Source organism: Coturnix japonica, chromosome 2, assembly GCF_001577835.2.
Source record: "Coturnix japonica isolate 7356 chromosome 2, Coturnix japonica 2.1, whole genome shotgun sequence".
In the NCBI taxonomy this organism is placed as follows: domain Eukaryota; kingdom Metazoa; phylum Chordata; class Aves; order Galliformes; family Phasianidae; genus Coturnix; species Coturnix japonica.
In genome coordinates this window covers 99,704,262-99,728,372 of record NC_029517.1, presented here as the reverse complement: position 1 = coordinate 99,728,372, position 24,111 = coordinate 99,704,262, and the positions used below count along the sequence as shown (strand labels likewise).

Sequence of the window (24,111 nt, the reverse complement as noted above, 5' to 3'; positions counted from 1 at the left end):
CTCTCACGATTCTACTATTTGCAGTCTTACTGTGAGGATGACTCATCTGCATCCATTTTTCATAGTATTAAACTATTTAACATGTTTTTTTTTTTCCTTTAAATGTATTCTCTGTGATCCAATCGGTGACTTTTATTCCTGCATGGTCAAACTTAATTCTTCTCTGTGCTTCACACATGAGTAAGGTCACCTAAATATAGCAGCATTAGCGTTTAGTGGATGTGATAAAAATTAGTTAGGTGAGATTAGTTTTGCAGTACCAGAATCCTAAAGGCTGGATGCTTATGAACAAGGTGGAACATAGCACTTCTTCAGTCATAAGCTTTAGCAGCATCCAGTTCAGAGAATCAAGCAGCATGGATAAAACACTATGGGGTGCTCTCCAAAGCTGATGGCATGGAGTGGGGTTTTACAGTTTGCTCAGATAGCATCTTGCTGTCTTTAAGGACCACAGTAACTGACAAATGCTTGAGACATGCTCCTGTAATTATTATAGAATGGTTTTATTTCTAAAAGCCTACTCTTGCAGGGCAGTGAAGTTCCTTAACACAAAATGCCTCATTAGACTCATACTGGCTGAAATTCTCAGATGTGCCAAGGTGTTTGGCAGATGAGGGATGAAAGCACGCAAACCTGTAGTAACCCAGTATCCTGTGACAAGGTGGTACAAGGTTAAACTGTGTACCTGCCAAAGGAGCAGCACTATCATTTGAAAGGTTTTCACTTCACTGCCTACTTCCTTTCTCAAATATTTCTGAACAGCAGACTCCAGCCAGATGCTTTTTTGTGCCATGAAGGCCCTTCTTCATGGTGAAATTTCGCTAATAGACTCTATTAACTTGCCTGGTATAAACGTCATGTTTACTATTTGTAGTTCCTTAAAAATGCCCTGGAATTCCTATTACTAAATTAATATCATTAATTTATATCGCAATTACTTCTCTTTTTGCACTTCTCTTTCTGCTAATTCAGTAGATGCATACTCCCAGCCATTATGACATTCCAAGGACACAGAAAAGCTATAGGAAAATATTTCTTTACTGTAGCCTCTCAACAGCCGGTGAAGCACCAGAGACCCCCCGGCTGCCCCTCCCTTGGCACAGCTCCATGCCATTCCCTCGGGCCCTGTCGCTGTCACAAAGAGCAGAGCTCTCATAAAAGAGGAACTGGTTATAGCAAGGCCTATCCGTGCCTCTCAGCCCTGCCTCCGCCAGCAGCAGACAACCCATCCAACCCATGCCATGGGCTTGCATCAAAAACAGTGTTACTAGCAGGAACAGGGAGGTAATTGTCCCCCTGTACTTGGCATTGGTGCGGCCGCACCTCGAGTACTGTGTTCAGTTTTGGGCCCCTCAATGCAAGAAAGACATTGAGGCCCTGGAACGTGTTCAGAGGAGGGCTACAAAGCTGGTGAGGGGTCTGGAGCACAGGCCTTATGAGGAGAGGCTGAAGCTGGGAATGTTCAGCTGGAGAAGAGGAAGGCTCAGGGGAGACCTTATTGCTCTCTATAACCTTCCTGAAGGGGGTTGTAGTGAGCTGGGGGTTGGCCTCTTCTCTCGTGTAATCAGTGATAGGACCAGAGGGAATGGTTTTAAGCTGCGCCAGGGGAGATTCAGGCTGGACATTAGGAAGTATTACTTCTCGGAAAGGGTAGTCAGGCATTGGAATGCACTGCCCAGGGAGGTGGTGGAGTCACCGACCATGGCAGTGTTCAAGAAACACTTGGATGTGGTGCTGAGGGATATGATTTAGCCAGGAAGTATTGGTAATGGTTGGACTAGCTGATCTTCTAGGTCTTTTCCAACCCTGGTAATTCTGTGTATGTGTGAACCCTCTGTGCGCAATCCGAGGTCGTTTGGCTCTCGGCGGCCGCCGTCGCCGTCAGCTGAGCGGCGTCACGTGGCGGCGGGCGCTTTGCTGCCCAGCGTTGTTCCATCGCTCCGCGCTGCCGCCGGCCTCACTGGGGTAAGTGTGCGCTGTCCGGGCCGTGCCGCTCAGCGGGGGGGTGTGCGGGGCTCCCGGGTGAGGGTTGCTGGGATACGGGCTCTGTTGCGGAGCTGTGAGCGCTCCGGTTCTCTCAGGGGGTGGCAGCGCCTTCTTACTCCGCCTCACGGCCTCCCAGCCCGCCCCGAGCCCACTCGTGGCAGCCCCACGGCACGAGTTAGTGATGGGACGGCTCCTGTAGTCGCTGAGGGGCAGAGTGAACGTTGTCGTCTTTGTGGGCGTCCGATCACAGAGGTAGTTGGAAGGGAAATCAATTTCATTGCTTTATTTTATTTCATTTTGCTCTTGTTAGCATCATGTTTTCATTCAGTGATGTTAAGGTGCTCTGCCTGTCAAGGGTGAGGCAGACAGTTTGCTCTTAACTTCTGTAAGGGAAATAGAAAGGTCCACAAACAGGTTGGGATGGGAGGCCTGGTCCGGTTTGGGTTGTAACAGATTCCTGCTCCAGCCGGGCCCTAAGCAAACACACTTCTTGTTTTGGCATCACGGTCAGCTGGAGATTAAATCATAAGGGAAGGAGAAAGCAGAAGTGGTGAAGGTCACTATTTTAGCCTCCTTAAGGTGGTTCTTACTTCATATAGGGCTTGTTTTTTTTCTGTTAGTGTACTTACTGTGCTTCTATACTATTTTTATTTAACTGGTCTAATAGTTGTAAGTAGCCAAAGTAGATCAGTCCTAGAGTATGGTGGGGAGGGTGGTGTGCTCATGCATGGAATTGTCAGCCCTACCATCAGTCCTAATTTGCAGGTGGCTTCTGTTATATGTAGGGCTACTTGAGCTGTGTAGAAAAGATGGTTTCACTTGGTTCTTTGAGAATTAACAAGACTGGAAGAAATTTAATAATGACTGAATCCTAACAACCTCGTTTGTGGTTAGGATTCAGTGTATGGTGTACTGTTATTTGCTTCAGGGAACTCACTGTGGTAGGTGCTGTGCCAAACTTTCATTTCTCAGAAAGTGCTGAATATGATTTTAGGGAATGGAGGACTTGCAAACAGATTTGTTACCTTATTTTTCACTTGAAAGCACTGGACAGATACTCTGCTCTTTAATACTTAAACAGAAGGTCTCAATTATGGCTTTTATTTCTAGGTGCGTTCTAAATATCCACTAAGATGGATATCCGAGGTGCTGTAGATGCTGCTGTCCCAACAAATATCATCGCTGCCAAAGCTGCAGAAGTTCGGGCAAACAAAGTTAACTGGCAATCCTACCTCCAGTAAGTAAAGTCTTTTCCGAAGTCACTGGCTAATTTATGACTTATGTGTTAGACTTCTTGGGATTTTGGGGTATACTGGAACATTACAGTGCAGGACAGTCTGTCGTGGTGCCATTAGAAAACAAGTGGAACAACTCAAAGAAGTCCAGGAAAACAAGCAAGTAAATCAAGGAATGGTTGGAAGCAAATACTTCCTTATGAAGAGAGCTGTGCTGCCGTTTCACATTAGGTCAGAATTTACTTTGGAAGTAATAGCAATGGAAATAAGTAACAGCAGTGGAAACAGAGAAATAAAGAGGACAGTGGAACAAGGGGGTGGAAACGGATTTGTTTGTGAGGCAGAGAATGAGGTAAAGAAATGGAATTTTGCTTGTTCTCTCATCTCTGTAACCTGAAGGAAAATGCAGAATTCTTGTATCCCTGCATTAGTCTTGTCTGATATTCTTGACTGGGAGGAATATTAACGAAGTGTGAAGTAGTGTCATCTCTTGAGTATCCAGGTATAATAGGAAATTACTTAATTATTAGCTGGTTTCTAACTCAAGTGGTGGAAATATTACCAGAGGTACAGACCGTGCTCCTTATGCTTTCTGATTATCACTGCATCACTTCAGAAAAAGGCGGGTCTTTTTCCAGATGGCTGTGATTCTTGTGTAAGTATATACTATACACTGAAAAAAAGAAATAGCACTGTAAAACTGCATGTGCAAGATGAGAAGTGCTTGTGCTGGGTAGCCCAGAAACTCATGAATTCATAACAGCTGACTTGAGTGCTTTGTTGGGTAGCCCAGTATTGCTGGTTCTATTTGTGATTTTTTAATTTTTAATTTAATTTTATTTTTTGTTGTTCCTGCTCTTTATATGTCTGCATGGTAAACTGGATTAGGGAACTGATCTGTTGTGGAAATGTACTTTTTCTGGGTTGTTTTTCAGATGGATTTGTTCCTGATTTAGCTCATACTGTGATATTCCAATGACTGTGCAGGCAAAAACTAGCAAGGTTGGTGTTGTAACTTGAGAGTGGCAGCTACCTAGCACTTGCTGTCAAGTCTACATGGCCTTTACTGTCTGTCTCACAGAAAATGTTCTCTGAGAAAGTCTGGAAACTGTTTTGTTCTGTTGGCTAATTTGTAGTTACTCAGGATGATAGTGGGAGTACAGAAGTTTGCTGTTGATCTGTTGACTGTTATTGGGCTGTTAAGATTGAGCTGTTGCTTTTGTCAGTTTAGGAGATGGTTCCATGTGGTATGGAGTTGCATTTTTGCATACATATAGTATTAATTGCTTGACTGTGTTTAGCGTGGTCCATTTATAATTTACAACCATTTATAATTTGCCTTTGCTCTTGGGATCCTCTTTTCTGTGACTATGTATAAAGACTGGGTAGTGTTGTTTATTTGTCAGCAATTTCCTGTATAACTTCTTTTGACCAGTAGGTAGAGCTGACGGTTCTTTCTCAGTTCATAAATGTAGAATTTGATTTTGTTTTGCTATGGACTCTACAAAAGAAGAATGTGCTAACTATTTTGTTACTGATGGATTGGGAGGGTAATGTACTGCTCCTGGCTGCCTGGCTAGTGATTGTACTGCGAGACTGCTCAGTGCTTGATGTCCTCTATAAGTCAATGAGGTTGTGTCTTGTTTATTATTCTGTTAAATATAAATATAATCTTTGAGCTTTATATTTACTGGTAACAGCCTGTCTGGTTGACAAAGATAGCTCCAAGGATGGGCGTAAGTGACTCTAGAGGGACTCTAGAGGGACTGAAGAATGTTGTGAAGACTAGTTCTTTGGCTGAGGAGTTTCCTTATCATTAGTTATGGGAAATATTAGATAAAGTTTTGGAACTTCTAGAGAGGAAACAATTATTTCTGGTTTTGAACATGTCCCTTCTACTTCAGCCAGGTTCAGGCATGAGAGTGTCTATGAGGCTGGCTGATGCTTTATGGGGGATTACTTTGAGAAGTCAGATGTTGCAGCTATATGGACCGGTATTTCTCGAACCAGGCACACTTTGACTGGAATCTGCTTGCTTCCAATGACCTGCTAGAAGCAGGTCAGAGTGATTTGTTCTGTCCTCTGGAGTAGAAGGAAGCTGGTGGTTTTCAAGGACACTTGAAAGTCTTTGTTAGCTGCTGAGCTGCTGTTCTGATGGTCTGTGCAGTTAGTGGTTTAAGCATCTGTGTAAATGTATGTTTTTCTGATGTTAACACATCAAACACATTTAAAGGCAGCACCGCTCACTACAGCAATCTGGAAACAAACAAACTTGATCATGAAGGAATGGCTTTTGTAGTTCTTTTCTGCAGTGCAGAAAGCTCCTTAGTGCAGAAGTAAAATGGCTTGCTAACAGCTAGGCTGCTGTAGTCTGACTTCTTGTTTTGGAGTCAACTCAAGCTAAAGATTAACCAGCATATTGTGCATTTCATCTGAAGGTTATAACTGTAAACTAGATGTCAAACTACACTAACATAGCTGCTGATTTTTGATGTTTTCTGTGTATGCTATTATCACACGTGTTATACACACACACACATAGTCATCATACCTAAATGCTGTACTTATGTTTCCCACTAATTTTCCAAAATTGGGCTGTGGAAATCTTTTAATTCTATTACTGAAACTCAGAAAACCAAGCTGGAATTTACCACAGATCAAACATCTTTGGGAGAAGAAATAAACAAGCCTTGGAACAATAAAATTGTTTTGGAAAATGAATGTGGTTGAGGGCAATTAGTTGTGTGCCTTTTGATTTTTTGGAACTTAAGGAGGTTAGAGATGTTGTTGTTTGATTGAAGATATGGTTCACCACTGTTGTATAGTGTGTGGTTGCTTTCAGCATTTGCCTCATATCACTGTCTTTATATGGGGTACCTTGTGTTGAAGGAAATGCAGTTTTGCTTGTTAAAGGTAGTGAATGATTTATGGGAGAAGTGAACTCTTCAGAAATTGCACCTTACTGCACTGTAGGTTTTCTGTGTCTCAATATTAGTTGTCCAGCAGTTGAATCCAGTGATTGCCCCTTTTGGTGCATGTGAAGTAATGTAGATGACTGGATGAAAGGATGAAATGCCTCGATGTCGTGGTAGGTGGTTCTGAAAGTGAGAGAGGCATTTGTAGCAGATGTACAAGAGTCCAGCATCATGCAAATGAAAAAAGGAAGAAAAGCTGCTGGAGAAAATGCCTAATAACAATTGTTGGGGGTTGGGGAGGGATGTGAAGAAATCATGAGTCTGTGAATCATCTTGACGGACCAAGCAATTTTAAAAGCTGTGGTCTTGCAAGTGGTGCTTCTTTCTTTTACATATCACCGTATCTACTTCACCCCAACCTTGCAGTCTAATGGGAGATGAAAGCAAAAATTTGAAAGCTTTCTTCCTTGAAGTTTGGCAGGCCTTTTCTAACAGCCTGCCTATAAACAATGCTCCTCTCAAGCTACAGCTTTTTCAGTCATTAAAGCTAAAAATGAAGGATTCAACTCCAGTTTCCTTCAGGCTTCCTAAGTGGCAATATTCTTTCAAACAAATAGCTCATTTGGTTACTGTATATCACTATTACCTGGGTGTCCCTAGATTGGTCAGCATTGATTGAAACATTTGTGGTTGCTAGTTTGTGGTAGTTATGACCAGTATTTATGGCAAAGGGTTGGTCCTTCTTTTTCAATTGCTCCAGCTATTTTTTAATGGGAGAGGTAATGGGTAGGTAGAAGGTGTTTTTGTAATGAGGCTAACCTCATTAAAGGAAAAATAAAATTGAGAGAACGGTGTGGGTCTTATTTATGTTTCTGTAGTTTATAAATCCAGGTAAAACAAAAAAAAGTGAAATTTTTCTGTGCGTTTACCAAGATTTTAATGAATATTTAGTTGAAGAACATCTAGAAACCAACCTGGAATGTTGAAAAGATGAATTTAAAAGGATCTATGCTGCGTGGCTTTGAAAAGTGGAAGAGGCAGCTGAGTCAGTGGAAATGGGAAGAAGAGATGAATCTTGGAAACACTGGCACAAAGCAGTGTCTAATACTTAACATAGCCCCTATTTTTTATGGAGATGATGGTAATGTGTACAATTTTCTTCTTTCCTGAATCAGTCTTGGTATTAACTAGTAAAACTAGTCGCCTACTAGCCCTCAATTTAAAAAATAAGTAATAAGGATATGGAGAGGCTGTTCATTGTATGTGATACTAGTTGCAGAAAGGACCTCTTTGTTTTCTGCTGTAGAATGTAGGATTAGTAATGCGGTACTGTTGAGAAACCAAGTTGAAAGTGGGATGTTTTGAAATAACTTGCTTAAGTGATAATAATGGTTCTGTATTTTGCTTTTCAGAGGGCAGATGATCTCAGGTGAAGACTGTGAATTTATTCAAAGATTTGAACAGAAAAGGAATCCAGAAGAGAAACAGGAGCTGCTGCAAACAGAAGGCAATCAAGTAACTTTCTTTTAATACTACCTCTTTAGGGGAGGAGGATTGAAGGAAACTTTATTTTAAAGTTGACAATACAGTTAAGATGTTATGGAAGAAGTAGAAAACCTATATAAAAAGTGCCCTATGATCCTTTAATGATATTTCAAACCGTAGAATTTCAACCTTAAAGTCAGAGATTCTAGCAAACATTGAGAGGATTGGGCCAGGCAGGAGAGAGGGTGAAAACTGGAAGTTGCACTGAAGACATTCAGCTTTCTGAGTTTTTTTTCTACCTTAATTTTTAGACTATTCTGTGTTGGTTTTTTTTTTTCTTTTTTTTTTCTTCTTTTTTTTTCTTTTTTCCCCAAGTTGTAGTGTTTGACAACTGTGTAATAGGTAATAATCTGCATAGTGATGGAAACATATATGGTGAAGGTCATATGCCACGCTAATTACAATGCAGCAGTTCAGAGTTCCATATGACAGAATTTTTTTGTAATGTAATGCCAAATGGTATCTCTATGGCAATTAAGATGTTGGGATGCTCAGTGCCTATGTAAGACTTTACGTGATCTCATTAGTTAACAACTTTACGTTACCAAAAGAAATGATGATGAATACTAATAATAATATCTCTTATTTTCTAGTGTGCTAAAACATTTATAAACTTGATGACTCATATCTCCAAGGAACAGACAGTTCAGTACATCCTGACTATGGTTGATGATATGCTACAAGTAGGTCAATAACCTGTGTTTTTTTTTTAAGTCTTTAAATGAATGTTAGAGTGCTTTCTGAAGTCTCCATCAAGCTTGTATAGGTTTCATATTCTATGAAACTTTCAGGTTGTGTCTTCAGAAAGAAGTTAAATGTTGGAGCTAAAGTTGCATGGGTAATTTAGTCTTGCGTATATGCGTTCATGTTTTAAAAATAAATATGCCTATATGTTTTTCTGTCAGTTCTCAATCCTGTTTGATGCAAAACTTGGATATTCAGGAACAATTTGTGACCTCAGCCATTTCCCAGTGTGTGGGTAGGATATGGCAACTAACATGAACTTGTTGAAGCTTTTCCTATGAAGGTATCATTGTAGCCACCCTTTGCAAGAAGATGTAGTTCTTGCAGCTTTGGATTTCCAACATATGTTATACATTAGAACAATATGTTCTGAAATTTTGCATAGTTAGAACTGGAGACTTATTTTTTTTATACTGAGAACACGTTGAAGTTGTTGTGCTTTCTTCCTTTCAATCCTGTCTTCTCCATAGCTGTTATAAAATGAACTCATTTTTATTGATTTTTAGCTGGACTTCATGTAGCGCAAGTGCGAATGTTTGGTGATTTATTTTATTAAACACATTTTTCATTACACTGGTCATCATGGAGCTGAGGCTGTTCATTAAGACACTATCTCTGAGATGCTAGGGTTGTGTTTGGTTTTGTTTTTTTTCCATACCATAGTTTTTAACAGAAGACAGTAAGTTCGTTTTCTGTGGCTTTTGATATGTGCCTGGTAGAATGCTAAACATTTGAATAACGAGTTGTGGTCAGAGTTATGAGCATCAGATAACCAATGATACCTAGTCCTACCCATTAAGTGAGGAAAATGAAAATATGTGTGCCCCGGTGGTGCAAGTGGTAGGAATGCCGCATTGCAACACCGGAGGCCCTGGGTTCGAATCCCCCTGTGGCGCAAGTGGTAGAAGTGCCGCTCTGCTACACAGGAGGCTCGAATCCTGGGGGGTTGGACTCGATGATCTCTAAGGTCCCTTCCAACCCACACGAGACTATGATACTATGATACTATGCAGCCCAGTGCAGTACCTTTGCTACCTTCAGGGAAGAGTTAGCTGAAATTCTGACACTTGATAAGATGCCAGTATTTGGATCACGTATGGTCCGCAGTGTTGTTTCTAGGTTAACCATTGGGGAAGGGCCTTCAGTTATTGGGGTTTGATAAATTTCATGGGGAAGTGGAGACTCAGGTATTGTAGTCATGCAAGTTGCCTTATTATAGTGTTTTGAGCAGGTTTACCTTCCTTGATAGAGAGGTTTATACTTGTTAGTAGTAGCTTGACTTCAAAGAGAAAGCATCTCTTTAGAATAACAGCATATTATCCATAAGCTAGAAAGGTTGTGGAAATGCTGAGGAAGAACAGGAATCCAATTATTGTATTTTCTGAAAGTATGTGTTTAAAACAACTAGGAAATAAAGCTTCCCTTTCTCCTTTAGATTTCATGTCTTTGCTGATCTTCTTTAAGGTCGTAGGTGCTTTGCGTAACTGTTATTAGAGAAAATGCTAGAAGCAGCTGTGCATGATGCACTGTTTCAGGTACTTGTGGTATCTTGTAATTTAGCCTAGAAGCTCTCCAGAACAGATTGTAGTGTTTATGCCTTCTTGATGCTCAGGGTTCCTGAGGTGACAGCTGAACCAGCTTTTGTATGAAAGTAACAACGTGTAGGAAACTTTGTATAGATTTTATTGAAGAGGAGCGGTGTTCCTCTGTGTAAATAGCAGCCTTTAACTAGTCTCTCACTCTCTTATTCTGGTGTATTTTTTTACTGCATCAAGTATTGGAACACTGAAAAACAGCTAGGATTTCCAAGTTCAATTGTACCCTCCCTGCATCTCTAACTTGGTTAGTGTTGAAATGGATTGTATTTTCAAGTAACTATTGAACTGAAAATGTTCCAAGGCTGGTAATGTATATTAGCTTATCAATTATCCAACTCTCTTAATTTCTACAGGAAAATCATCAGCGTGTTTGTATCTTCTTTGATTATGCAAAACGTGGTAAAAACACTGCATGGTCCTACTTTCTGCCAATGTTGAATCGACAGGATCTTTTCACTGTTCATATGGTAAGATTTCAATAAATCTTGGTAATTGTTACAGTAAAATGCTGGTTTTGACTTTCTTTTGGAGGTTTTGGTGTCTGAAGTTTAATCGGCTGTTTAGACTGCAAAGTTTTCCTCTTGCAATCTAATTGCGTCATCTTGGCATAAGCTACACTTGACTACTTTTTAGAAGGAAAAGCTGTGTTGTTTGTTGATGTCTTTTTCTGGGAGACTAGAGCAGGTTTTCAATACTTGGAAGAGAAAGGGATTTATAGTGAGGCACAATAAGACAACCTTTGTGACAACTGTCATTTAATAGTTGTTGTGCTGTATGAATATTAGAATTCAAGTTCTAATCCAGTGGTGGGAAATATCTTTATCTCACTGCAAATTATTCTAGCAAGTTATAATAATGCTGCTTGATGTCTGTTTACAGTGGTTTGTAAACATACCGGTGAAGAAACAGTGGTTTTACTGTTATGGTGAGTTTACCCTTGCTGGTGGAAAGACCCCTACTCAGTCACTTTTCTGGTCTTCCCCAGCGAGATGAGGAGGTATTAGAAGGGTGAAAGTGAGAAAAATTGTAGTTTGTGATAACACTGTTCATTAAATGAAGGGGAGAGGTAGAAGGGAGACAAAACAACAGAAGACAATGAATTATGGTTTTAAGGGTCTCAGAAGCGTGGCAAACTGGAGATCTAGTGTCTCATGATTCAGAACATAAGGGTTTTTCAAGTTACTTAACTGTGTTCAGAAGTTTGTTTGACATATTTCAGGACAGAGAACATTGTACTCTCATTTGTATTTCTTCTAGCAAGCAGTGATAGTGCTGCATGTGTCTGTATACAGTACAGTGCAAAGGTGCATGAAGTGGTCTTTCTGCTGCATTATGGAGCTTTATGAAGGCACTGACCCTTGCTTCAGTAACTTATTTAGACTGATTCTTTATATATAAATGTTCCATGGTCACTGTGATCTTTGAAATAGGCTCAAATATTTCTGCAGTGTAGAGTTGGTTTGAAATTATTTGGAAAGGCTGGTATAGGAGTGCAGTTTTTTGGTTCATTGTATGTGTTCTTGCACCACAGACTTCATGAAAACTCTGAGCCTGGCAACATTTTTGCCTCAGCTTCATTATTAATTTTCATGTTGGTTTTCTGCTCTTCTTTTTCTGGGCTGAAATTTTCTTCCATCTTGAAAATGGCTTGCTTCAGCTGAAGGGGAAAAAAAACCCGAGCAACTTGAATAGCTTGCAACTCTCAAGCAATTATGGCTTATGCCAGTGCAGAAATAAGCGCACTCGTGTATGGTTTAGACCATTAAGTGTCATAGGGCTGATGGATTTCTAACTGACACTAGCCTGTTGATAAACCCATTCTTCTCTATAGCTTTTTGTGAGCATTATCAACTACAGCTATCTGATAACTTTCTGAGAATATACCACTTACTAGGTAGCATGTGCAAAATAAAGCAGAATAAACCAAGTTACTTGGAATCTCTATTCCTCTTACATAGGAAACAAGGAGGTTTCTCTAGGGGGCCATCTTTTGTTTAAACTTGATTTCCAGACACCCTCTAAGATTAAATCCTGAAACTGTTGTGTCTGAAAACCTTTTTATTGTATTCTCTTTCAGGCAGCAAGAATTATTGCCAAACTGGCTGCTTGGGGGAGAGAACTTATGGAAGGCAGTGACTTGAATTACTATTTCAACTGGATTAAAACTCAGCTCAGTTCACAGGTAAAAGCCTGCTTCTGTTTAAATGTTAGAATGACTTTCAGATTTCTATTTAAATTTTGGAATTAAGAATAAACATCTTTTTGGTTGGTTGGTGTTCATTCTCTCTTGGACACTAAGAAGAAAGCATGAAATTTCTTTTTTTCTTCTGTCTTTTGGTATTGTTTTGCTTCTCATAGCTAGCTACTACGACTAAAAATCCCATGGCAGCGGAAAGTGAACGTGGAAATGTTTTTTCCAGTTTAGTATACTAGATCTTTTTAACTTTTCATTTTTCACTTGAAGCTAAATAAATTTTTATTTATTTATTTGGACAGTATTGGTATGGCATTAGCGTAACGTGAACAGATTACTGCTGGCTTGTCCTTTAGATATGAATCTTTCTTTTTTGAATTTATATTTTGAGATTTACCCAGCTCTTCGCCTTATCAGAACCTCGTGATTTGTCATTCTCTAAGGTATTTTTGTAACAGAAGTGAGTTACAAAGAATAGAAAAACGTAATTCAGTAAGTATCTAATATTATTACTTAAAAGTATCTAATATTCTTTAGCTTTTTATAACTAGAGGGATGGGAGAATTGAATGAGTGTTGGGAACGACCCTTCTGTAAGTATGAAGGTCAGCTCTGAATTTCAACTTTTGTATTTTTTTGCTAGAAGCTACGTGGTACAGGGGTGGAAGCAGGAGCAGTCTCCACAAGTGATGTGAGTATTTCTTTAAGATTTGTTCATTTGGCATTTTAGGCGAACAATATCCACTCCTCAGATTAAGGTGCAGAAGTGTTCTGGGGTCAACAAAAAAAAATGGAGTTGGAACTGTGTTACAGAGTGCCAGGTGATGGCGCCAAGGAAGAAAATCGTTTTGGAAAACATTGTTTTCACAGAAAATACCGGCAGTGGAAGTGTATATTTTACAAGTTGGATTGGGTTGTTAAAAACTGCGGATGTATCTAACCTCCTCATTGTTGTAACTTGAAGAAGGGATGGGCAATTAATTTAACATTTGCACAATGCTGTTTAGCACTAAACTGTCTCAATAGTAGAAGATAAAGTATGAAGCTTATGACTCTTGTAATGTGCAGAACTTGAAAAGGCATATCGGATATTATAGCAAACATTGTCCCTTAAATCTCTGTAGCATGAAATTGCAAAGAGCGCTTTTGAAGCTGTAATGCTGTTCATATTTGAATAGGCTGAATTCAGGGGCGGGTAGATTATCATTTTCTCAGAAGTATAGCTATAATGAGTGTTGGGCTTAGAGATAAACTTCGGCAATATAGCAAATATAAGTGATCGTAACACTTGATTTTTGACTTGTGACACAGACAGTTTATTGTGGCTCTCGAATGTGAAGTAGAATTCATTGTGGGTTTTTTTTCTTCTCTTGCAACCCGAAAGTGTTCATAGTCTTCCAGAAGACTTAAATATGAACCTGGAATTAGTTTCTTTTAGAAAAATAGTCATAGCTTTGAAGTGTTAGCCTCCTATAGAGAAAAGCCTTTTAAATTACTGCCTGAGCAGAATTTAAAACAGTAAAGATGAAAGACTGCTATATATCACCATGGATGGTGGGGAAATTACAGCCTGAGCGTGGAATTTGAAGTGTGTCAGTGTTTGTGTGTAGCTCCATGTGCCATACTGATAGGCTTTGTTAGGTTCTGTCATCTGGCTGTATGACAGTAAATAGTTCTATTGCATGCCATACCATCCATTATAGAGCTGTAAGCTATTCCCTTGGCTTGCAATCTGTATTGGTTGTGCTTTAGCGCTGAATAGATGTACCACTGTAGGGTCTCAAAGCAGCAGAACCTTAGGATAATTAAGTTGGGCAAGTTTGCTTTTGACTTCATTACTTACTGATTTCAGATATAGCTTGTGCAAGATTTTCAAGCAGGTTCTGATTTATTTCAAAGTAAATTAGGGATGCAGTTATAGCATTTTTAGGTAGGGAATGCAGTCTGAGATTCATTGTGAAATTTCAATTATAACAGTGTTGGAAGAGAATGCTTTTATGATAAGCACCCTAAAAAGCTTGGTAATACGTAGGTTAGTAATGTAGATAAATTGATTATTTCAGGTGGACAGAATGTTTGTGTGTTTATAGTTGCTTTATTTACATGAGTGAATACTTACCTATCCAGTGAAATAAGTATTTGTTTTGAATCTAGATATCCAGACTCAGTTTTTACACAAAGATCTTGATAGAGATTAATTCATTCTGAGCTACTCATCAGACGTCAAGTTCTCTTTATTGTTTCTTATCTTATCTAGGCTTGACCTTCTATTGTGTAACTTTCCTACTGTGAGACTTTCAAGACACTTAGTAAAGAAGAAGGCTTATAGGGAAAAAATATATATATATTTATAGCATATCTGAGTATTAGTGAAGGTAATACCAGAAACTGAGCATAGAGAGAATAAAATACCAGTTCTGTAATACCTTGGGAGCCGCCTTCATGTTGATCAAAACCCATTTCTGAATTTCAGTTGATCTTATGTTACCACACAAAAAATGCATACTTTTAGTGATGAAAATCTGCTTAAACATTTGGTCTCTGATGGTTTGCATAGGAATCTGGTTGAAAGTAGAGTTCAGTGATGCATCTCACAACCTTTTCCTGATGGGAAAGTTTTAGTCTTGTTTTTCTTCTCTTAGCAAAGTATAATGTGCTAAGATTTTAATGAATAGAGAAAAAATTAAAGTGTAAGGCTGAAGTTTGATGATGGTTTTGCATGCTCATCTTCCTAATGGTATTTTTTCTGTATAAATATACATCTCATTATGATGAATGTAGTTAGGAATTGAATGTGAGAAGAAACCTTTGGCTACAAAGACTTCTAGCACACTTAACTAGGCTTGATTAAAAAGTTTGTTGTATTTTCCAAAGTTTACTCAATAGGGTAGCAATTGATTCTGCGGATCAAATGGCTTTGACTCTATAGTCAGACAGAACGTAGCCTCCATACATGCTAAAGGAATGCATGTTCAGATGGGCTATTAAAATATCTTTCTGTAATGATAAAAAGGTATTGCTTGCATGCCACTTCTTTCCTGCTCGAAACTCTTTTCTGTTTGTATTTTGCTTCTCAACTGCTGTTTTCATTTTATTTTATTTTTAAATAGAAACTTTAAAAATATTTACGAGTGAGTTGTCTTAACTCTGAAATGTTCCTGAAGAAAAGTGCATTGATGTATCTAGCAGAGCTTGATTTGGAAAACAAAGCTTTAACACAACCTCTCCTTTAAGAAGTGATGTGCTCTTCTTATCCCCTAGAGTTCCCAGTACGTACAGTGTGTTGCTGGATGCCTGCAGCTGATGCTTAGAGTCAACGAATATCGCTTTGCCTGGGTAGAAGCAGATGGGGTAAACTGGTAAGCGTTTTTTTTTTCACTTCATATGGATATACTTGACCTTGTGATAGGTCTCCAGTGACCTATTTTTGGAATGGAACTCTCATACAAAAGGCAGCTCCTCTGTTTGAGTACAAAGTCTATTTGAAAGTGAACATTAATTTTTCTGTTTGACAGTAATGAAGCTTGCAGATATAGGTACCAGTGTGAGTCTTTTATGCTATTTTGCTTTTCATGAAGAACTGTTCAGGTAAGTATCTAAAGCAGATTATAGGTGTTTGCCTTCAGCTTTGGTTCTTTGTTTTTTACTTGATAGAACAAGGACTGAAGAAATGAATTTCTGCTCATTTTAGCTCTTCATTTTGGAGTCGTTTAGTCTCAAAATATTAGTGAAAGGAGAAAATAATTAACATGGCTTTACCCAGATCTTTTAATACAAATTCTCTTCATAAAGATCTGCATGAGGCTGTCACTCATCTTTTAAAGCTGTCTACACAGCTTTTCTACCATGTCTGTTGGAGATAGTGGCTGTAGAATTTATATTTTAAGAAAGAATAACCTTGTACTCTGAATTAGAGAATACTGAAGGTAGCGGTTGAAATGAGGAATATCTCAAGGGTAAATGCTGGTACTACACCTGACATGGGATAATGCCAGGCACAGGCATAAACTGTTCAAGTTACAGTAAGTCTGCATTTCGACAAATTTGAATTTGTCTCAATTTTGATGACAGTCTTGTGCACATATATACTTTTTAACTTGGCTAGCCTTTATTTGACATTGACTTGTATTCTGGTTTTAACTGGGAAGAGAGTTAAAATTATTCCTACTACTTGGTGTAGTTTGGTGTTTTGGATTTGGGAGGGGTGTAATGCTGATAATGTGCAGATGTTTTAGCTTTTGCTGAACAATACTTGCACTAAGTCAGTTTTTTTTCTGCCTCTCATTCTGCCCTGCCAGTGAGGAGCTGGGAGTGCACAAGGGCTGGGAGGGGTCAGAACGAGGTCAGTGTAAAAGCACAGTGTATGTATTCATTATTTAAAAATCAAATGTATGCTGTTAATTTTTCAGTATCATGGGTGTCTTGAGCAACAAATGCGGCTTTCAGCTCCAGTATCAGATGATTTTCTGTGTGTGGCTGCTGGCATTTAGCCCTCAAATGTGTGAATATCTGCGTCGGTATAACATTGTTCCAGTGCTGTCAGATATTCTTCAGGAATCAGTCAAAGAGAAAGTAACTAGAATCATCCTTGCAGCATTTCGGGTGAGTGTCGGACTGCAATTGCACTGTACTCATCTCTCTATTGATTAGATCTCAGATGCTTATGATGCATTGCTGTTTTTGTTAGGCATTATCAGGTGTCTTGGACTGAATACTTAATTATCCCTTTTTATATGAGCTGAGCTTTGCTTCAGGTAGTAGATATGCTATTTCAGGTAATAGATGTTTACTATTCAGTGTTGTCTTAAAAAAACCCACAAAAATAAAGTTTGACAAATACTCAGTTAGTGTAGGCGCAAGTAGTTTGTGCCATCTTTAGTTTAGGGTTTTATCTACTAATGCTTGTCTAAATGGCTGGAATTTGCTAACAGTATGTTTTACTTTATGGATCAACTAGAATTAATTGTAATGAAAATACTGAAATTAAAACATGAATTGAAATATTATTTTAACCAGGTATCTCTTTGGCTGATCGACTCAGATTTTATCTATGAGTCCAAAAATGTATTTGTGGTCATTCTGATGAGGATATTTGTGTAAGAGTGCTCAGTTGTGTCTATTCTACCTGAAGTTCTCAGGTCTTATTTAAGTTAATTTGGAGTAACTAAGCATTGAGGCTTTGTTTTCATTGTGAGAATACAAGTTTGTGTTTATAGTTGCTAACTGTGCATGTACACATGGTTTTATGTATATATTTCTCAAGTGTATTGTGTGTGGTACTGGACTACTTATAAAAACTATTAATCCTTGTGTCTTGAGTTGGAGATGTAGATCTTGGATACTGTTAATTTCTCTGGATGCTGGTTGAGTTACAGTAGTAGCTGTTGAAAGCAAATTTGGGTTGGGCAACCTGTTCCAGTCTGTCACCATCTTCTGAGTGAAAGACTCCTTCCTAATATCTAACCTAAGCTTCCCCTGTCTCAGTTTAAGACCATTCCCCCTTGTCCTATCACTATCCACCCATGTAAATAGTCATTTCCCCTCCTGTTTATACGCTTCCTTCAAGAATTGGAAGGCCACAATAAGGTCCTCCCAGAGCCTTCTCTTCTTCAAGCTAAACAACACAGTGCTGCAGATGAGGCCTCACAAGAGCTGCGTAGAGGGAGACAATCACCTTCCTCTCCTTGCTGGCCTCTCCTCTTTTAATGCAGCCCAGAACAGTGTTGGTCTTCTGGGCTGCGAGTGCACCACTGCTGGTTCATGTCCAGCTTCTCATCCACCAGGACCCCCCAAGTCCTCCTCTGCAGGGCTGCTCTCAAGAGGTTCTTCTCCCAGTTTGTATAAATACCTGGGATTGCCCTGGCCCAAGTGCAACAACTTGTACTTGGACATGGTTGAACCTCATTAGGTTTACATGTTCCCACTTCTCCAGCCTGTCCAGGTCCCTCTGGATGGCTTTCTTTCCTTCCCGTGTATTGTCTGCAGTGCTTAGCTTGGTGTCATCTGGAAACATGCTGAGGGTGTACTTTCTATTCCATTGTCTATGTCAGTGATAAAGATGCTGAAGAGTACTGGTCCCAAGACATACCCTTAGAGGATACCACCTGTGACCAGCTTCCACCTGGACATAGAAATAATGATTACAAGCCTTTGACTGCAACCAGTCCACTAGTTCTTAGTCCATCAAGCATTTTGTCTTTCCAATCTGTACCTCTCTGATTTAGAGAGAAGGTTGTAGTGAGGGACCATGTCAAAGGTAGATGACATCTGTTGCCCTTCCCCTGTCTACTGGTGCTGTTGCTCCATCATAGAAGGCTACCAGATTGGTCAGGCAAGATCTGCCCTTGGTGAAGCCATGCTGTCTGTCTTGGATCACTTCTTCATCTTGTATGTGCTTTAACATGGTAACTGGGAGGATCTGCTCCATGACCTTCCCAGGCCCAGAGGTGAGGCTCACTGGCCTGTAGTTCCCTGGGTCATCCTTTCTCCCTCACTGCTTAGTTACTCTAAGTTAACTTAAATTTCACTGTGAAATGCTTGTTATCCTCTATTTGGTATGACTTACGTAATAGTATTTTGAGTAGCTTTCTGTGTATTTCTGTCTCATAAATAACAAAGAGTCTTTTTAGGACACTTTTTCCTACCTATTCCTTGAACTTTTTAGGTTTTGTGATCTTTTAAGATCTGTGATTTGTTATTTTGTCAGCACTTACAACCCTAAGTAGGTAATTCAGCATTTCTTTCTGTAAATTATCTTCACTTACTGAAATAGAAGTGCATTTATTTTTTTTTTTTCCCCCACATTAATGGCTGTGTAGAATTAACTTTAAAAGCTGTAATTTGACTTAATTTTAAGTGGGAATTTTTTAACATCCATTTACAGCGTTCTATCTTAGTAATAATGTAAGAATAGAGGTTCTGTGACATGAACAGGAGTGCAGTCCAATTCCTTCTGGTGTGATTGCATGACATATTTCAGGTAGATATTAAGACTTATTTATATGAACATATGTCCTTTGCTTAAGGACCTATTTTTTTTTCTATGGACTTCATGTTGTAGTAGAATGTGTAGGTGGCTAGCTCAGAAGAATATAATCTAAATCTTGTTGGCCAAAAACGGAGTGAATAAATAACATTGGAACTTGACTATTACATTCTGTGGTTTTAATTCCAGCAATAAGCCTATCTTTGTATAAAACTAGCTAGTTGGAATGTTCCCAAATTCAAAAGAAGCTGATCTAATCTAGATGCTAGCTCTTGAGTTAGATGGCTACAGGATTTTGAAGGCTTTTTTGCTTTATACTGTTGCTATGTGGAAAGTGAACATGATAATCACAGATGAAAGCAGTTGTTTACAGCAGAGGCTCTAGGATTTAGGATATTCTGTTGTGACCTTTACTTTTTCTTTGAATGGTCTTCTGCTCAGTCCTATTTGACGTAGAAAATGATCAAAGCAGGTAAATTATTGCTTCTCTACGTTTAAGGTAGCATACCATCTGGGAGGACAGTGGTCAAAGTGACCCAAGCTTGAATGCAGGGTTCTTAGTGGTAAGAAATATGAATACTCCTACATTGTATGTTTGGTCCTAGGCAGCTTGCACTGCTAAATATAGATGTAGAGCAGCTACTATTTGGTAGTTGTACTTCTTTAAAGACAGTATTGCAGGAAGTGCTCAATCTTGCCTAATAGTCATTTATTAAAGTATGCCAACCAGGATTTCTTAGTGATACTAGTCTTCCACAATAGTCTGTTGTTTAAAACCAAAATAAAAATCAACCTTTTATGTTGCTAGAATTTGCTGGAGAAATCTACTGAGAGAGAAACTCGCCAAGAGTATGCTCTTGCCATGATTCAGTGCAAAGTTTTAAAGCAGCTAGAGAATTTGGATCAGCAGAAATATGATGATGAAGACATAAGTGAAGACATCAAGTTTCTACTGGACAAGCTCGGTGAGAGCGTGCAGGACCTTAGGTATGTTTTGAAGTGTGAACGTTTTTCAAAAGCACAATCCAACAAATCTTGGTTTAAAAACCTTTCTTTTCTTTTTTAAAGTTTTATAGTATATGTAATTACAGCACTTAAATGATGGCCAATAAGGTATGTATAGGGATTCTGGTTACATATAAGTTTCCTATTCAAATAAGTATTGGCTGAACACAGTCATTACTTCTGGATATGTAATCTTCGTAACTGATTAACTTCCCCAGTTTTGCTAAAGACTGCTTAATTAGTGTTTTGCTATACACATCAACTCAGGATTTTGATAGTGCTGACGTAGTTCTTGTTCCTTAGTAGAAGTTGAACTGTACTGTAGTTTATATCAAAAGTTCTGTTGTGTGAAAGACGAGGACAGGGATCCTTGATTGGAGAAATTAAATGTAGAATCCATGCAAAACAGATAGAGAATCCCCAAAAGGCAAGGAGCAGTTCTAATGCTCTCTACAGAGCAGTCTTTAGACGTGTCAAATGTGTTACAACAAATTGTGCTCCAACTTTCAGGAGGCAGGCTTTGGCACACAGTTCAGACTCCATGGAAGTGTAGCCAATATTTCATTTGGGTTTTTTGTGCTGCAGCTCCTTCGATGAGTACAGTTCTGAGCTCAAGTCAGGAAGGCTGGAATGGAGTCCTGTACACAAGTCTGAGAAATTCTGGCGGGAGAATGCTGTAAGATTAAATGAGAAGAATTATGAACTACTCAAGTAAGTTTTCAGTTCTTGAATCATGTAATTCTTTAATTCAAAAGTCAGATGAATTTGCATCCACTTTATTTCAACACAAGTGTCTAGAACAAGAGCAAGTAAGGGCATCCATTTCTTCCAGTATCTGAAGGGTGCTTACAGCAAGAGCGGGGCTGGTCTCTTCTCACTGGTGACAGGTGACAGGATGAGAGGAAATGACCTCAAGTTGTGCCAAGGTCAGTTTAAGTTGGACGTTAGAAAATACTTCTTTACAGAAGGGATAGTTAAACACTGGAATAGGCTGCCCAGGGAGGTGGTGGAGTCACTGTCTCTGGGTGTGTTTAAGAGCCGTTTGGATGTGGTACTCAGAGATACGATTTAGCAGAGGGTTGTTAGAGTTAGGGTATGGTTAGGCTATGGTTGGACTTGATGATCTTTGAGGTCTTTTCCAACCTGAGTAATTCTATGATTCTATGATCCTGCTTTTGTTGGAATGGATGGTCGTTTTTGGTCTTTTTTTTTCTTACTTTGTACTGTATGTTTGGTACTTTTAAAAACTTATTTCATATGCTGAATTGTTAGTGTTTTACTGATCAAAATGTTTTGACCATGGTTAAGCTAGAAGTATTTTTTCTTAAATGTAAATGCATACATTTGAATCTTGTAATGCATGTATTTGGAAAGCAGCTATATGCCTTAATTGTCTGTTGACAACTGTGTTATCACTGGTTTGAGGGAACACACTTCTCTTGAATTAGTGTTCAATACCGTGATACTACTTCAAGGAAAATTAAACTTACTGTACGATATACTGGATTTGAGGGCATAGTGCTTAGTGGGTTGATGGTTGGACCAGATGACCTTAGTTGTCTTTTCCAACCTTAATTATTCTGTGTTTCTGTTTGTTCCAGTTTATTTTGAGTCAGTCGAATAGAAAATTTTTAGATTAAGCTGAATCTTAAGCTTATCTTTCTTAGTGAAGTCAAGTTCTTGTTTGCTGACTTCTGGAATCATGCACTCAAAAGAAGTCTGGGTTTTAAATTGCTGTGGGAGCTGTTGGTTATCTAATTGGGTTGTCATTAAGTGATAATGTGTTGTTCTTCCTATTTGGTATCTACTAGTAAGTGCAGAACCTAACAGAAAGCAGGAGATCAAGTGAAGTGTATGTTATGTTGGAGGACATGATGAGCAAGCTGATTCTGAGCTTTAGATGTGCCTCAGTTCCTCTTTGAGAGCACATTCCTAGATTCCTCCTCACAGAGGCTAACAGTAGCACTCCGGATGTAGCCCCTTGCTTTGTCATTAGCAATGGAATATTGTACGCTTCTAAATCCATGGTGCAGGATCCTGGGTGCAGGAGCTGGGGAACAGCATGCGTGTGTGACTGGAGTTTGCTGAGTAACAAAAGCAGCAGTGGCTGCCTTGTGTGTTTTGTTTTTGTCTGTGTGGTTGCAAACTTGGTTCTAAGCTGATAAAATAACAAAAATAAAAACCAAGAAAAGCTACACAAATACACAAAATAACAACAATAAGAAAAAAAAAAACATACAACAAAAATCTGGGACTTCTTTGTTTCTTATCCTAGAATCCTGACAAAACTTTTGGAGGTTTCTGATGACCCACAAGTACTTGCTGTAGCTGCTCATGATGTAGGGGAGTACGTGCGGCACTATCCCCGTGGAAAACGGTAAGAGAAATGCTGGTATGTATTGTTGTGTTTGTCAGTCTGTTTCTTGACACTGGGACACAGTATATACTTGACTGGATTTCTTTTTCTCTTATGTTGAGGTATGGTACCTAGGGATCATAGGTGTTTGTTAAGGGTAGTTTACTGGGAAGGTGTCACAGATTGGAAAATCCAAGCTAGATCTCTGCCTCAATATATTCTAGTGTCCCTTAAAAGTGAGAGGAACCTATGTCCAAAGCAGTCTAGAATAGCTTTTTCAGTCTAAATCAGAAGACCTTCATAGGAAGAAATTAAAATAGCTAGTAATAATTCAATCACTGTATCATTTTTGCCATTTTTAACTATTTAACTTAAAGTTGTGATAGGCTATTTCAGTGATGATTAGGTACTTTTGTTTAAAGCTGCGGAGACTTTTGTCACAGCTTATATTTAGGAAGTGTTAGTACAGATTCAGTTATCGCTCTGATGTTTTCTTTTTGCTACTCAAATTTCAAATTTTAATTGAAAATGGTATGTATCATAAGCATACCAGAATGTGCAGACGTGACTGTTTTCCTTTGTTTTACATTAAAAACTACAAGCAAATAAGTTACCAGCTGAATAATTGTATCTGTAAAGAAAAGAGACTACTGAAGCAGAAAGGAGCCTCTTGGTTTTTTGCTTGTCAGTTAGTCACCAAAAGGGACACGTGACAATTATTGCAGCAAAGAAGCAGTTTGTTTCTGGTTTCTCTATAGAGTTTAACTGGAAGGTTGGATGTGGCTTTCTAAGCTGGCTAGAAATGTCATGAATATGTCTTTTGTGTACTGCTGGGCATGATTCTTCTAATGTCAAGATAGCAGATCATAACTTTGTTTGCCAGAAGGACTTCTCACTTTAGAAAGACTCCCAGGCCACATAAATCTTGTAAGCAATTTGAACTGAAGGTATTTCCAGATTGTTGGAGTAAATTAACTGTCTCTTGCAGGTCTACTAAGAAAGACCAGAGGTGCTGAGTATACAGCTTGTACAGCTTGTACAGCAGTGCTATATATTTTCCAAATAGCTCCTGTGTATTCCAAAGAGATTTATGACAAGTAGTATTTCAGGTAGAGGCAATGTATCTTTTCGTGTGGAAGCCCATGCTGCTGCCTTTAAGGAAGCAAAGCTGAAGGATTAATAGAGAATACTTCTGCTTCAAGCTGCCCTTAGAAGCAATTTTATCAGATGGTTGTTGTAATCCTTAAACACATTGCCCATATGCAGTCAAGTATGGCATAATAATTGGCCCAGTATGGCTGTGCATTTGCTGGACTGAACCTATGAGGTCAAATGAATGGACAAACAGAACCTGTATCCAAGGCAGTCAGCTCCACTTCAGGTGGGTTCTGTGGATTGGGAGGTTGTGGTGTGGAAGCAGGACTCCTGAAATTGAGGAAACCTCAGGACGAGGAGACAACTGTCAGGAGCCCCCAGTCCTTGTAACAGCATATGAGGAGGTGTAGATGAGGGCAGGAGCAGTGGCATAACAACCCTCCCCACCCCCTGA

General features: G+C 39.1%; 1 protein-coding gene across 2 annotated transcripts in view; it reads left to right on the top strand.

Annotated features, from left to right (window-relative positions):
• Positions 1–1,854: 1,854 nt before the first annotated feature.
• ATP6V1H (ATPase H+ transporting V1 subunit H) overlaps positions 1,855–24,111 on the top strand; it is a 34,615-nt gene continuing 12,358 nt past the window's right edge. Inside the window, exons 1-12 of one of the 2 annotated variants that reach the window (XM_015855596.2) lie at positions 1,855–1,965; positions 3,097–3,223; positions 7,549–7,651; positions 8,275–8,364; positions 10,377–10,490; positions 12,101–12,205; positions 12,860–12,907; positions 15,478–15,575; positions 16,626–16,818; positions 20,010–20,188; positions 20,792–20,917; positions 22,482–22,583. In XM_015855596.2, the coding sequence (XP_015711082.1) occupies positions 3,120–3,223; positions 7,549–7,651; positions 8,275–8,364; positions 10,377–10,490; positions 12,101–12,205; positions 12,860–12,907; positions 15,478–15,575; positions 16,626–16,818; positions 20,010–20,188; positions 20,792–20,917; positions 22,482–22,583 (1,262 nt within the window). In that variant the 5' untranslated portion in view covers positions 1,855–1,965; positions 3,097–3,119. Of the gene's footprint in view, positions 1,966–2,086; positions 2,239–3,096; positions 3,224–7,548; positions 7,652–8,274; positions 8,365–10,376; positions 10,491–12,100; positions 12,206–12,859; positions 12,908–15,477; positions 15,576–16,625; positions 16,819–20,009; positions 20,189–20,791; positions 20,918–22,481; positions 22,584–24,111 lie in introns of those variants that run through there. The other variant, XM_015855597.2, reaches the window with a different exon arrangement.